Source organism: Marmota flaviventris, chromosome 18, assembly GCF_047511675.1.
Source record: "Marmota flaviventris isolate mMarFla1 chromosome 18, mMarFla1.hap1, whole genome shotgun sequence".
In the NCBI taxonomy this organism is placed as follows: Eukaryota; Metazoa; Chordata; class Mammalia; order Rodentia; family Sciuridae; genus Marmota; species Marmota flaviventris.
The window spans coordinates 57,451,000-57,462,970 of NC_092515.1; the positions used below are offsets into that span (position 1 = coordinate 57,451,000).

At 44.5% G+C, this 11,971-nt stretch overlaps 1 protein-coding gene across 2 annotated transcripts in view; it reads left to right on the plus strand.

Annotated features, from left to right (window-relative positions):
* Gan (gigaxonin) overlaps positions 1–11,971 on the plus strand; it is a 61,389-nt gene that overhangs the window by 37,307 nt on the left and 12,111 nt on the right. For both annotated transcript variants that reach the window (XM_027933199.2, XM_071604094.1), the window contains 5 exons: positions 1,021–1,133; positions 2,005–2,154; positions 3,337–3,473; positions 3,696–3,824; positions 11,803–11,912. In XM_027933199.2, coding sequence (XP_027789000.1) covers positions 1,021–1,133; positions 2,005–2,154; positions 3,337–3,473; positions 3,696–3,824; positions 11,803–11,912 — 639 coding nt within the window. The remainder of the gene's footprint in view (positions 1–1,020; positions 1,134–2,004; positions 2,155–3,336; positions 3,474–3,695; positions 3,825–11,802; positions 11,913–11,971) is intronic.

The window sequence follows — 11,971 nt, forward strand, 5'->3', positions numbered from 1 at the left end:
ATTTGTATTTCCCGACTTCTGCTTGTGCTCTTTTTGTTTTTTGTAGACCTTAATTTCTTGTTATGTCTGAATCTTTGACTAGATGCTGGTATTTTTATTAATAATTATTTGTATGAATAATTGATGTTTTGAAGTTTTAGAATGCTAATAGTCTAAAGCTTAGATGAAAGTACTTTCTTCTATGGAATTTTTGCATTTGATTCTGCCCGTTGCCTAAGAACACCACTAATTTGGTATTACTGTAAATAGAGTTCAAGGCTGGAGGTCTCCTAGGCAAGCAAGGGGGTTTAAATCTGAGCCCAATTCTGACTGACCTGCATCCTGAGAGAATAGAACTTTGAAGAGGATTTCTTGCCAGAAACCAGATCTTTTTGTGGGCCTGTGGCTTAGATTTCTCTCTTCTCATCCCCATGACAAAAGTGCAAATTCCTCAGAGTGGGAAATGCCTTGGAAGCAAGTTGGTTCCTTGCCTGGTGACCACTCTAGAGGTTCTGCTTCTTCCTTCAGTTTTTCCTTTTTTGTTTTGTTGGCTTTTAAGTGTTTTATCCAACAATGTAGATTTTTTTTGAAGAAGAATATCTAATCCACCTTTCATAGAAGTTCCATAATTACTCTTGGATCCTGTTTTGAATACAGAGGGCACACTGGTGCTCAGCTCTGAGGGTCCCAGGGGTCTTGAAGGCAGGTGTGGCCTTTGGGTCAGAAGTTGCATGAGAGTCAGAACCAGGAATAAAGTAGGTGAACTGAGATGATCTGGAGCTGCCTGGTGACTGAAGAGGTGGTGTCAGCCTGGCTTCTCACCTTAGGGGTGGGAGTCCCCTCAAAGATACTAATGAGTAAAGCAGAGTGGTCAGAATGACTCACAAACTCAGCTCTGTCACCAAGGGGCAAAGGTCCGAGTCCAAGAACAAAACTATGGTGGCTGAAGAAGGTCTCTACATGCTGCTCCACCCTGTGGAGCTTGACGTGCTGGAGGACGTGCATTTTGGGTGACTTATATTTGTCCTGTGATTCTTGCAGAGGGATTTTTGTTTGTGTTCGGGGGCCAAGATGAAAATAAGCAGACCCTGAGCTCAGGAGAAAAGTACGACCCAGACGCAAATACATGGACTGCATTGCCACCTATGAATGAGGTACCCCACATGTGTTTCCTGTGATGGGTTTCCTCTTCCCCTGGGTCCTCTTGCTGGCTTAGTGTCCCAGTGTCTAGGAAAAGAAGAGGCAGCCCTGCCTAGGCCCCGCCTGTGTGCTCACGACCCCCTTGCCCTGCCTCTCTCCTTCCTGCTCAGGCCTCCCCTGCTCTTACCCTGGGCCCTTGTGTTGTTTATCCCTCCTTGTCTGAACCTCCCTTGAGACTGCATGGCCTGCTCCTCCCCTCCCTCAGTCCTTTGCTGTGTCCTCACTTTTCAGGGGGTTTCCTCCTGCCTCTTCTCTCACACATAAGGTCTTTCCTAATCCTTCTGGAGGCTCTTTGATGGCTGGAAATTCCTTCTGTCCCGATTTACCTTCCTGCTAGAGCAGGGCTCAGCACATGGGGCTCTGAGGTGGTGGCTGGATGAATGGCCAACACCAGGGCTTCAGCCACTCCCAGACCTCAGCAGCCCAGTCCTCCCCACTGCCCCTCCCGTGGAGAGTCTACACAGTTAATGGCCCTTTTGTGTCTCACTCCTCCACTTGGAAACCCACGGCCCATTGCTATGCAAAAACAATCTGTGAAACCCATTATTACCTATTCTTTTTTCTTGCTGTGAGTTATGTGAGTTAAAAGTAATGGTTGTGCCAGTGAATTCACCACATTTTATTCCCTTGTTCTGAAAAATGCCTGGTTTGGGGTTCTTTATTGTGCTGGAAGGGCGAGTGCTAGTGAAGCCAGAAATAAGATACATTAGGAGAAGTGGTTTTGAACCCCTTTTTGCTGGAACACTGCAATAAAATGATATCCCCAATCTGTATCAAATACCAAGTATCCGCTTTTACATACGAAGATCTTTGATGTGTTTTCAGGCAAGACACAACTTTGGAATTGTGGAGATTGATGGGATGCTGTACATTCTGGGAGGGGAGGACGGTGAGAAGGAGCTGATTTCCATGGAGTGCTACGACATTTACTCTAAAACCTGGACGAAGCAACCTGATTTGACCATGGTTAGGAAGGTGAGGACAATAGCTTGTGATAACTAGTCTGTTCATTTATTTCTTTAGTATGCCTTTAATATAACTCAGAGTGCTTAAAGATTTAAAATGATAGAGTTCTGTCTTTTTTTTTTAGTTGTAGTTGGAGACAACACTTTTATTTTATTTATTTATTTTTTTTTTAATATGGTGCTAAGGATCTAAACCAGCGCCTCGCACGTGCTGGGCAAGCACTCCACCGCTGAGCCACAACCCCAGCCCCGAGTTCTGTCTTTATTAGTAGCTTCCCGTACCTGTCAACAGCTACATGCCAAGATAGGAAAGAGGGCGTGCCTGAGAGTTGACTCTGGGGCAGGAGGTGGCACTGCTGGGTACAAGTCTGTTGATGGTGCCATGTGTGTGCACTAACCTAGGTAGCAGCCAGATATCCCCACCTGTTCCTTAATCACTGTTCAAGATGGGGGAGAAACATTAGTCAGTAAACAGATGAAAGCAAATGGCTTACATAGATGTTTAGAGCAAAGCCCATCTTTTTTTATAGTCCTGTTGTGGGCAAAGAGTAGCCATCAAGCCTAAGCTTCATGCGTTATCATAGGTATTTTACATCTTTAGGTACAGAGACATGCTTTGTGCCCTTTCAGCTGAGCTATTTAGATAGGAATTAAATGACTTATTGTTTTGTGAAATCTGTATCTTGGGATCTTCAAATATTGGTAAAAGAATAGAGACCAGAGCTTTTTTTTTTTCCTTTGCAATATTGAGGGTTAAACCCAGAGCCTTGTGTACACTAGGCAAGTGCTGTACCACTAAGCTAGACCCCCAGCCTGGGAGAGCTTTTAGAAAATAGGACTATTGACTTAGGATGCAGAAGAACTCCTCTGGGATTCACAACATGTGTATTCCCTTGCTCTTCTCATTTTTAAGTCCTGTGGTGTCATTGAAAAGCACTGTAGGGGCCTGGAGTTGTAGCTCAGGGGTAGAGTGCTTGCCTCGTACGTGTGAGGCACTGAGTTCGATTCCCAGCACCACATCTAAATAAGCAAATAAAATAAAGGTCCATCAACAACTAAAAAAAAAATTTAAAAAAAAAAAAGAAAAGCACTGTAGTTTTACTGTTAGAAATCAATCCTTTATGTGATAAATTGGTTTCTGGATGAGTTACTGTCTATTCATCTGTCCATATCATTTTTGTTTTTTTTTCAGATTGGCTGCTATGCAGCTATGAAAAAGAAAATCTATGCCATGGGTGGAGGATCATATGGAAAACTGTTTGAATCTGTGGAATGCTATGACCCGAGGACCCAGCAGTGGACTGCTATATGTCCACTGAAAGAGAGGAGGTGAGTGACTGTGAATGCAGACTCCCTTTCTGGTCTGAAGCCCTTACCCAACTCTTCTTCCTCTTTCTTTCAAAGTGACCTTTTATTTGACTGACACTTCCTAGAAAGGAAGGCCCTCAAGTGCGTGAAATGCTGGCTACTGCAGTTATAGCAAGCGCTAGAGGCTCTGGGACTTGGGTCTTCAGCCATGACTCATGCTGGCTGTGCTGTGTGGCCTTTCAGGTTTGGAGCCGTGGCCTGTGGAGTCGCCATGGAGCTGTACGTGTTTGGGGGAGTCCGAAGTCGTGAGGACATCCAGGGTGGTGAGATGGTCACCTGCAAATCCGAGTTCTACCATGATGAGTTTAAAAGGTGATTGCAAACAGCTTCGTGTAGCTTCTGTAGCTTTTACTTTACACTGTTAAAAGCATGTTTCAACTGTGTTTAGTTTTGATTTCAGGTTACTTCATTGTGTTGTCTCTTTAAGAGATATGATCAAAGACATTTATTTAGTGACTTCAGAAGTATTGGTAACTCAGTGGAAACCATGGAAACGAGTCTCTAAAATGTAGACCAGATCTTGACATTTGGTTGCTTAGAATAATTTACTGGCTTCCAGTACCTTTTAGGAAAAGGTTTAAACTCCTCGACTTGGCATAATCGGCCTTTGTCTGCTTTTTCTGCTACAGTCCAACCCAGTTGTTTCACACTTTTCCCCCCCAAACATGTATGCCTCTCCTTTGGCTTAAAATATCCCTTCCCACTGTTCATTTTGTCTGACCTTTTCCAAACGATGCTTATGTCGCTGCCTGGGGAAAGCTGCACCCCATCTTCCAGTCGAATTGGGTCCCTCAGTCAGTGATCCCCTGGTCTCTGTGCACATCTCTCTGAGTTTGTAACTACCAATCATGAACACCTTCAGAGCAAGGTCCCACCTAGTCAGCTGTGCATCCAGGCTTCCAGCATCAGGCCTGGCCTGTGTCACACTCCTTCAGATGTCGAATAGTAGATGAAATGTGGCATTGAGGTTCTTACGATGTCTGGCCAGCTGCCATGTGCATCTCGTAGAGCAAAAGCATCTTTTCCAGACTTCCTCCTCTCCCCTCCTTTCACATATTCTGTTGTAACCATGGCAATGCTGTGCTCTTACTGCAGTGGTACCTTCAGATTTTCAGGGGACACCGTTGCACTGAATGTAATCTCAGTCATTACCAGAAGAGGGTGCTATAATATAATGTTTCATTTCTTATTATTTTACAAAAGGGCAAACAATGAATAGATCCCAAATGTTAGAAATACATATAAATGTTCCCTGATTTTTAGTGTGCTTTAAACTTAGGATATTTTCATAGCCTTTTTTGTTTCCAATTGTAGGGGTAGACTGTCAGGAGACTCCAAGTGTGAGAGGGTTCAGAAATGTTTGTTAAGTGGAAGTGGGCAAAGAACTTGAAAGCTCCACTGCTCCTTCCTGAAGGTACTATGCGGCTGACTGCCAGGGTAGGAAGTAGGCTATTAATTTCCTGCCCCAGTCAGTCTCGAGACAGTCCACCCAGCTGCATTAACAAGCAGTAGCAGTGTGTTTGGTTTTTGATAAAGCGTTGGTGTAAAGCTATTTTTGACTGGATTACTGCTCAGACAGCATGAAGCATGACTGCTGCTTATGTTTGGCCACTTTATGCCCCTGTGCTCATTATGAAGTTTCTCATTTGGCCACTTTCTGCCCCTGTGCTCATTATGAAGTTTTTCATCCTGCCACTTGGTTTGCCATAAACTGCTGGGACCTTTATGATTCAATCTGTCAATCTGTTTCATGTTTATGGTTGATGAACATCTTGTTGGGCACTGCAGCCCACACCTAGAATCCCCGTGGCTCAGGAGGTTGAGGCAGAAGGATGGCAAGTTTCAGGTCACCCTCAACAACTTAGCAAAGCCCTGAGCAGCTTAGCAAGACCCTATCCCAAAATAAAAGGTAAAAAAGGGCTGGGGATGTGCCTCAGTTGTTAAGCACCTCTGAGTTTGATCCCTTGTACTAAAAAAAAAAAAAAAAAAAAAGATTCTGTATCTTCATCTTCCATATTTCTAGGCTGTTAAGTTCATTTGTAAATAGAATAAAGAGAGCTAAGTGCTCTTGTCAACATAGTACAAAGGATTCTCCCATGTTTAGATGACACTAAGCATGTATGTGATGGTGCCACCAAGTATGAGTCACTTAAGTCACTGGATTTAAGAACAGTCCTCTGAGGTGTAGATTTTGTAATCAGCCCTATTTTACATAAGGAAACCAGAGCACAGAGAGGAAATTCAGACTCAGGTGTGCTGGCTCTAGAGTCTTCCTTTGCATGACTCCGCTCTATTGGCTTAAAAAATACAGACTTTGGGGCTGGGGATATAGCTCATGGGGCTGGGGATATAGCTCAGTTGGTAGAGTGCTTGCCTTACATACACAAGGTCCTGGGCTCAATCCCCAGCACCACACCAAAAAAAAAAAAGGCTTTTTCTTAAATATCTATAGACAAATAACATATAGGAGTCATTCATTTCTTAATAGATTGGATGTTACCAAGCACGTTCTAATTGCATATTGTGGAAATTAGTGCCAGTTGAGCAATCTGTATTAGTTTGGGGACCATTTAGATTGTTTTTAAGTAATCTCTTGACTTTCCTGTCTTTGTTTCATATTTTTAGGTAAAAACTTTCCTGGCAAAATGCCGTATCTTATTATTTTCTGTGTTTCTGAATAAAAACAACACTGATAGAAGGAAAGCAAAGAAATCACCGTAAGTTATTCCCAAGTCCTAGTTAACCATTCAGCCAGGGCGAGACTTTCTCTTCCTGATCCTGCATCCTGTTCTGTTAATAATACTGCCATCCTCCCAGCTATCCGTACTCAAAGGGTCCTCTTTGATCGCTCTTGTGCCGCCATGTCATCAGTTGCCCCGTCTTGTCTTTCCTGGGATCTGGAAGCTTTCTCACACACACCTCCATGCGCAGTGTCCTCAGCCTCAGGGCAGCCCTGGCGAATGCCCAGCCTCTGCCTCTTGACTTGGACAAAAGCCCGGGCCATCTCATCCCCCTGCTCAGACCTCTTCACGCTTTCCCATTACTTACCACATCCACATAACAGTACTCGGCCTCCTCGGCGTCCTCTGATCCAAGGTGAGGAGGTCACCAGTCTTCTTTGTCCACAGGAAGACGTCCTTTTCACTTCCTCCAACTACCTCTATGCATTTGCTCACCCTCCTTTCATTTTCATTTCAGTTTTGTGTATCAGGTTAACTTGAAGCTCAGACCTGTCGGTTTCACCTTTTCATCCCAGAATGCATGATTGGAATAGGTATGCGTGACACCAGGAAGAATCTCATGTTGGTTTCTGATCCAGGGATTAGGGGCCATTGTGGCAGGAAATGCTGAGTAGAACCCTGGAACTCTGATTTCCTACCAACATAGAAAACCAGAAGTAACATGTATCCTAGGGAAATTGACAGATTATGTCACCATCAAAAACTTGAAAATGCAGGCATGATGATAGCTTTCACAGCCCTATGTAATCCAATTAGGAAAAGTAGACATGACAAACAGCTGCGCCCAGCTGTTTGGATTACCTTTTCTCTTCATTTCACTCGTTGTGAAACGTTTTCTTTCCCCTTCATCAGGTTGGAGGATTTCTGCTGCTCGGTCCTCAGCCTGCTGTTGCTTTCCTTTGCTCTCTCCAGCCTGTGGTTAGGACCATCCAGCATATTTTTATTTCAAATATTATCTTTTCAATTCTAAAATCTTTGTGCAGTTTGTTATTAGTGTTGGTTGGTTGGTTGTTTTTTTGTTTTTCTTTTCATTCTTTGTGTTCTGAAATTGCTGTCTCTCCATCACAAGCCTCTTTCCTTCCCCTCACTGAGCGTGCTCATGGTAGCTGCCTTCAGCTCTCTGCCTGACAATCCCAGCGTCTGAGTCATCTCAGAGTTGGCGTCTGTTGATTGTTTATTCCCTTGAGATTGGCTTCTCCTTTTTCTAACTCTTCTTTTGTTGAGTAATTCTGGATTGCATCCTGGACATTGTTAGTTATGTTGTTGAGGCCCTGAGTGTGGCACTGAAAGTCTCAGGAGGCAGTTAACATGGTCAGACTCCAACGCAGGCTGCCATACCTGTGGTGGGTGGTACCTCAGCTCTCATTTCAATTCTTGAAGCCTCAGTTACAGGCACATGTGGTCCCCCAGACTTGGCAAAAGACTTGAAATGAGCGGATGCTCTCCATGAAGGCTTCCTCCGTGCCTGTCCTTTCTGGGGTCTTCCCTTCACTCCAGGGCTCCTGACCCCCTTTCCCAATTCCTATAGCCAGAGAGGTGGCCAGTTTCAGCTACCCAATGGTGCCACCTTCATTCACACTGCCTTTAGAGAAAACTACAAAGGAACAGGAAATTCACTTCACGGGGGTTGCTCACTCAACTTTCATTTTCTTCCCCAAACCAGAGCCCTCTGGTAGCTGTGTTTTGTGTTTTATCCAGAGATTTAGCTGATACTTACAGCAGCACTTGGTCAAGAAGCAGACATCAGCCGGGCACAGTGGTGCCCACCTGTAATCCCAGCGGCTCAGGAGGCTGAGGCAGAGGATCATGAGTTCAAAGTTAGCCTCAGCAAAATTAAGGTGCCAAGCAACTCAGTGAGACCCTGTCTGTAAATAAAATACAAAATAGGGCTGGGATGTGGCTCAATGGCCGAGTGCCCCTGAGTTCAATCCCTGGTACCCCCTCACCAAAAAAAAAAAAAAAAAAACAGCAGACACCTCACCTCATAAAAGCTTGCTTTTCTCTCCTCTCTCTTCTCCCCCAGATCTCTTTGCTGTTCTTTGCCTCTCCAAAGCTCACTGCTGCAGTCCATTCTGTATTTTAAAGTGTCATTCTCAGGGGCAATCTTAATTCTGAGTCGTCAAAGGACCTGTCATCATGGCCTCCATGTACTGATAGCCCATGTTTGAGAGGGTGGCCGTGAATGCATGGTGTTGCCTTGTTCCTCATAGAAGTGACTCTAATGGTAACCTCTGAAGCGTCCTGGACACCATGCAGGTGCTCATTTTGCTCTACAGCAGGCATTTCAGGTGCCTGCTTTACAGAAGAGGAAGTAGTGGTTCAGGTAGCAGCATTTCCAAGGACATTGAAGTGACAATGTTCTAAACCTTCCTACCTGCTTATGAGCAGCAGCAGCTCAATATGTGATCCAGTGAAATTTCCAAGTTCCATTTCACTTGAAGCCTCTGCATTGCATTACATAACCTCAATCCCCTAGGCTTATTTTTGTTTGTTTGTTTTTTGTTTTTTGAAGCTAGGAATTCTGTATCATTGATATGCTGAGGACCAAATTGAGTAGATCATCCACATAGGCCAGTTTCTTCAGCTTCATACCATTATTCCAAGAATGAATCTTGTTACATTCTCAGTCAACAAAATTTCCGGGGAGCCTCACTGTGCTCCAGGGTCCCATGTGTCCTTGCTGGGGAGTGCTGCTCATCCTGTGAGAAGACAGGCCCTGCCCACAGCTCTGCCCAGAAGAGGACTGTAAGGGTGTCCTGGCAGTCTGGCTCAGCTGAGCACAAGGCACAGTGGTACTCGTCAGCTTTGATTCAGAAACTGAGAGGAACTTAAATGAAGAGGCATAATAATGTTTACCCCTGAAGATGTGAAATGTGAGTAAGCCAGTATTATAGTCTGACATTTTTCAAACTCTTTCTTTCAAAAGCTTATTCAGGATCTCTATTTTTTACTTTTCAGTGAGAGCTCTTAGTTTTTCCTTTTTTCTTTTTATTGGAGGCATTTTAGAAGTAAGGACCAAAATCTGTATTCTCAGCCCCAGCAAACTACCTGACACCAGTCAGCATTCAGATGTTAAATGAATCAAGTGTTATGAGCATATATTTAGGAATCTGACCACTTGTCTTTACTTCTGAGTTGTTTACCATCTTGGACAATTCATTGTACACTCTTGGACAATTCATTATGCACCCTTGTTTCTTGGAATTCAAAATATGGAAGCTACCTACATTGTAACAGTCTGGGGAAAGTATCCATTGCATAAAAGTGATGCTCTTTATGCAATAATTTTAGTGATATTTGGTATGGAAGTGCTGTAAACCTAAGGTGCAGGCACAGCATAGTGAGCCAGGCCAGGAACAATGCCTGCATACCTGTGTGCACCAGAGGCCAATTGGGCATTGGCAGCCCTTGAAGTCCTGAGATCCTACTGGCATTCACTGTGACAGCATGTTGTCGCCTCTTAACAGGAAATTGCTTGGCTAATTGCTTAGTTTTACTTTCTTAAAGGAAAGCAAAGACAGCTTGCATTCTGGAATAGTTTTAGACTTGTAGAGAAGTGGCAGAAATAGTCCTGGAGTTCCCACAAGCCTGCATTCTGCTTCTCCTAATGCTGACATCCTCCGTGACCAGAGTACAAGTGTCGCGACTGGGATGTTTACATTGCACGGTGCTGATTAAACTCCAGGCTCCTGGAACTTCACCTGTGTTTCACTGGCATCTCGTCTGCTCTGGATTCAGTCCAGGATCCTATGTGCATCTGGTCACCACGTTCCCTTGGTCCTATAGGCTGTGACATTGCGTTCCTCTGTCTCCTCATCTGCTCTGACCTTGAGACTCCCAAAGATTAACAGTCAGGTTTTTTCCTAGAATGTCTCTTCGTTTGAGAGGAACTTACGGTTTCTCATGGTTAGCCTGGGGTTGTGCCTTTTGGCAACACCACAGAAGTAACACTGCGTTCTTTAAAGGGATGGAGACAAATATCTGTGCTTGACTGCCAGATGCCTTGACCTGGATCAGCAGGTGGAGGTGGTGTCCCCTGGCTTCCTTCTCTGGAGAGTTACTGTTTTCCCAGTGGGATTAGTGAGTGTCTGGGAGGAGGTCCTTTGAGAAGGTGCAAGTGCACTGCTTCTCTGTAAGCCCTGACTGCTGATGGGGGCCCAGCAGATGGGGCCACAGTCGCCACTGTGGTGTCTGCCTAGTGGGGACGTTGCTTTCCTTGTTTCTTCTATGTTTGTCAATTGGAATTTTGTAAAGGAAACCTACCCCTTCTTCCTACTTTTAAATTTTCCCGTTCTTTTTTATTATTACTTTTTAGTTATGGGTCGACATAATGTCTTTATTGTACTCTATGTGGTGCTAAGGATCGAACCCAGTGCCTCACGCATGCCAGGCGAGCGCTCTGCCTCTGAGCTACGGCCCCAGCCCTTTTTCTGTTCTTCATATTGGTCCTGATGCACAGGTGTTTTACTCCAGTCCTGCTGCTCTCTCTTCTTGCTCGAAGGGCTCCATGTTGGTGCTTGGGAGCTCCTCCCTCCAGCTCCCGCACCTCATGCTGTGCCTTCCCCTTTTTGAAGGACTTTCTTTCTGGCATCATAGATGCTGCAGGCTCATCTTGTGTTCTTTCTGCCTCTGCCCCAGAACCAACCGCTAGTTCCTGGAGCTCTCGATCTTTTAATGGTTATTGAATTGATTTTTCAACAGAGGTGCCAAGGCACGTTTCAGTGGGGAAAGGAAGCCTTTAGCAATGGCGTTGGAATAGTTAGCTATCTGAATGGAAAAAGGAGAACTTAGACTCGTACCGTATGTAAAAATGAATTTGAAACGTATCCTGGGCCTAAATCCATAAAGTTCCTGAAGAGTGCATAGGAGAAAAACCTATAAAGCCTTGGGGGAAGCACATATTTTCTAGAAGGACACCAAAAACATTACCATAAAAGCAGAAAAAGATATATCAAATTAAAAACATCTGTTTCTCAAAAGATTCCACTAAGAAAAAGGCACACACATGCAGGGGAAGAATATTGATATGCTCGTATCTCACAAGGGGCTTGTACTCACTCAATACAAAGGATCTTACAACTCAAAAAAAGATAGTAACCCCAATTTTAAAAATCAGCAAATCTTTGAACTTAAATTTCACAACAGAAGATACATGAAGTGGCTAATAAGCACATACAGAGATGCTCGGCATCACTGGTCTTCGGGGAAATGCACATCATTAAAATGGCTAAAATTTTTAAAAGACTGACATGATAATACTAACCCACAAGGACTCGCTACGCCGCTAACTGGAGTGCATAATGCAGTGCACTTTGGAAGGGAGGGGGCGTTTTCTCATGGAGTGGCATCCACCCTCCACCCAGGCAGAGCTCCCCTCTGCAGTGACAGGAAGCGCAACTGTGGCCGCCTGGAGGTGGAGCATGAGGGTGGAGATTGCTGTGGTGCCCAGTGCTGTGGGTGGCTCACCAAGTTTTCCCATCTCTTAGTCTTTCTAAATATCAGGGTCTCGCTTTTCTTTCCTTAATATTGTCCTTTGGCTTTGTCTGCAGGTGGATCTATCTTAATGACCAGAATTTGTGCATCCCTGCCAGCTCCTCTTTTGTCTACGGAGCTGTACCCATAGGAGCCAGTATCTATGTTATCGGAGATCTTGATACAGGTTAGAATGCTACAGTAATTTTCCCGGAACTGTTTCCTGGTGAATCAGAGGCGCATCGT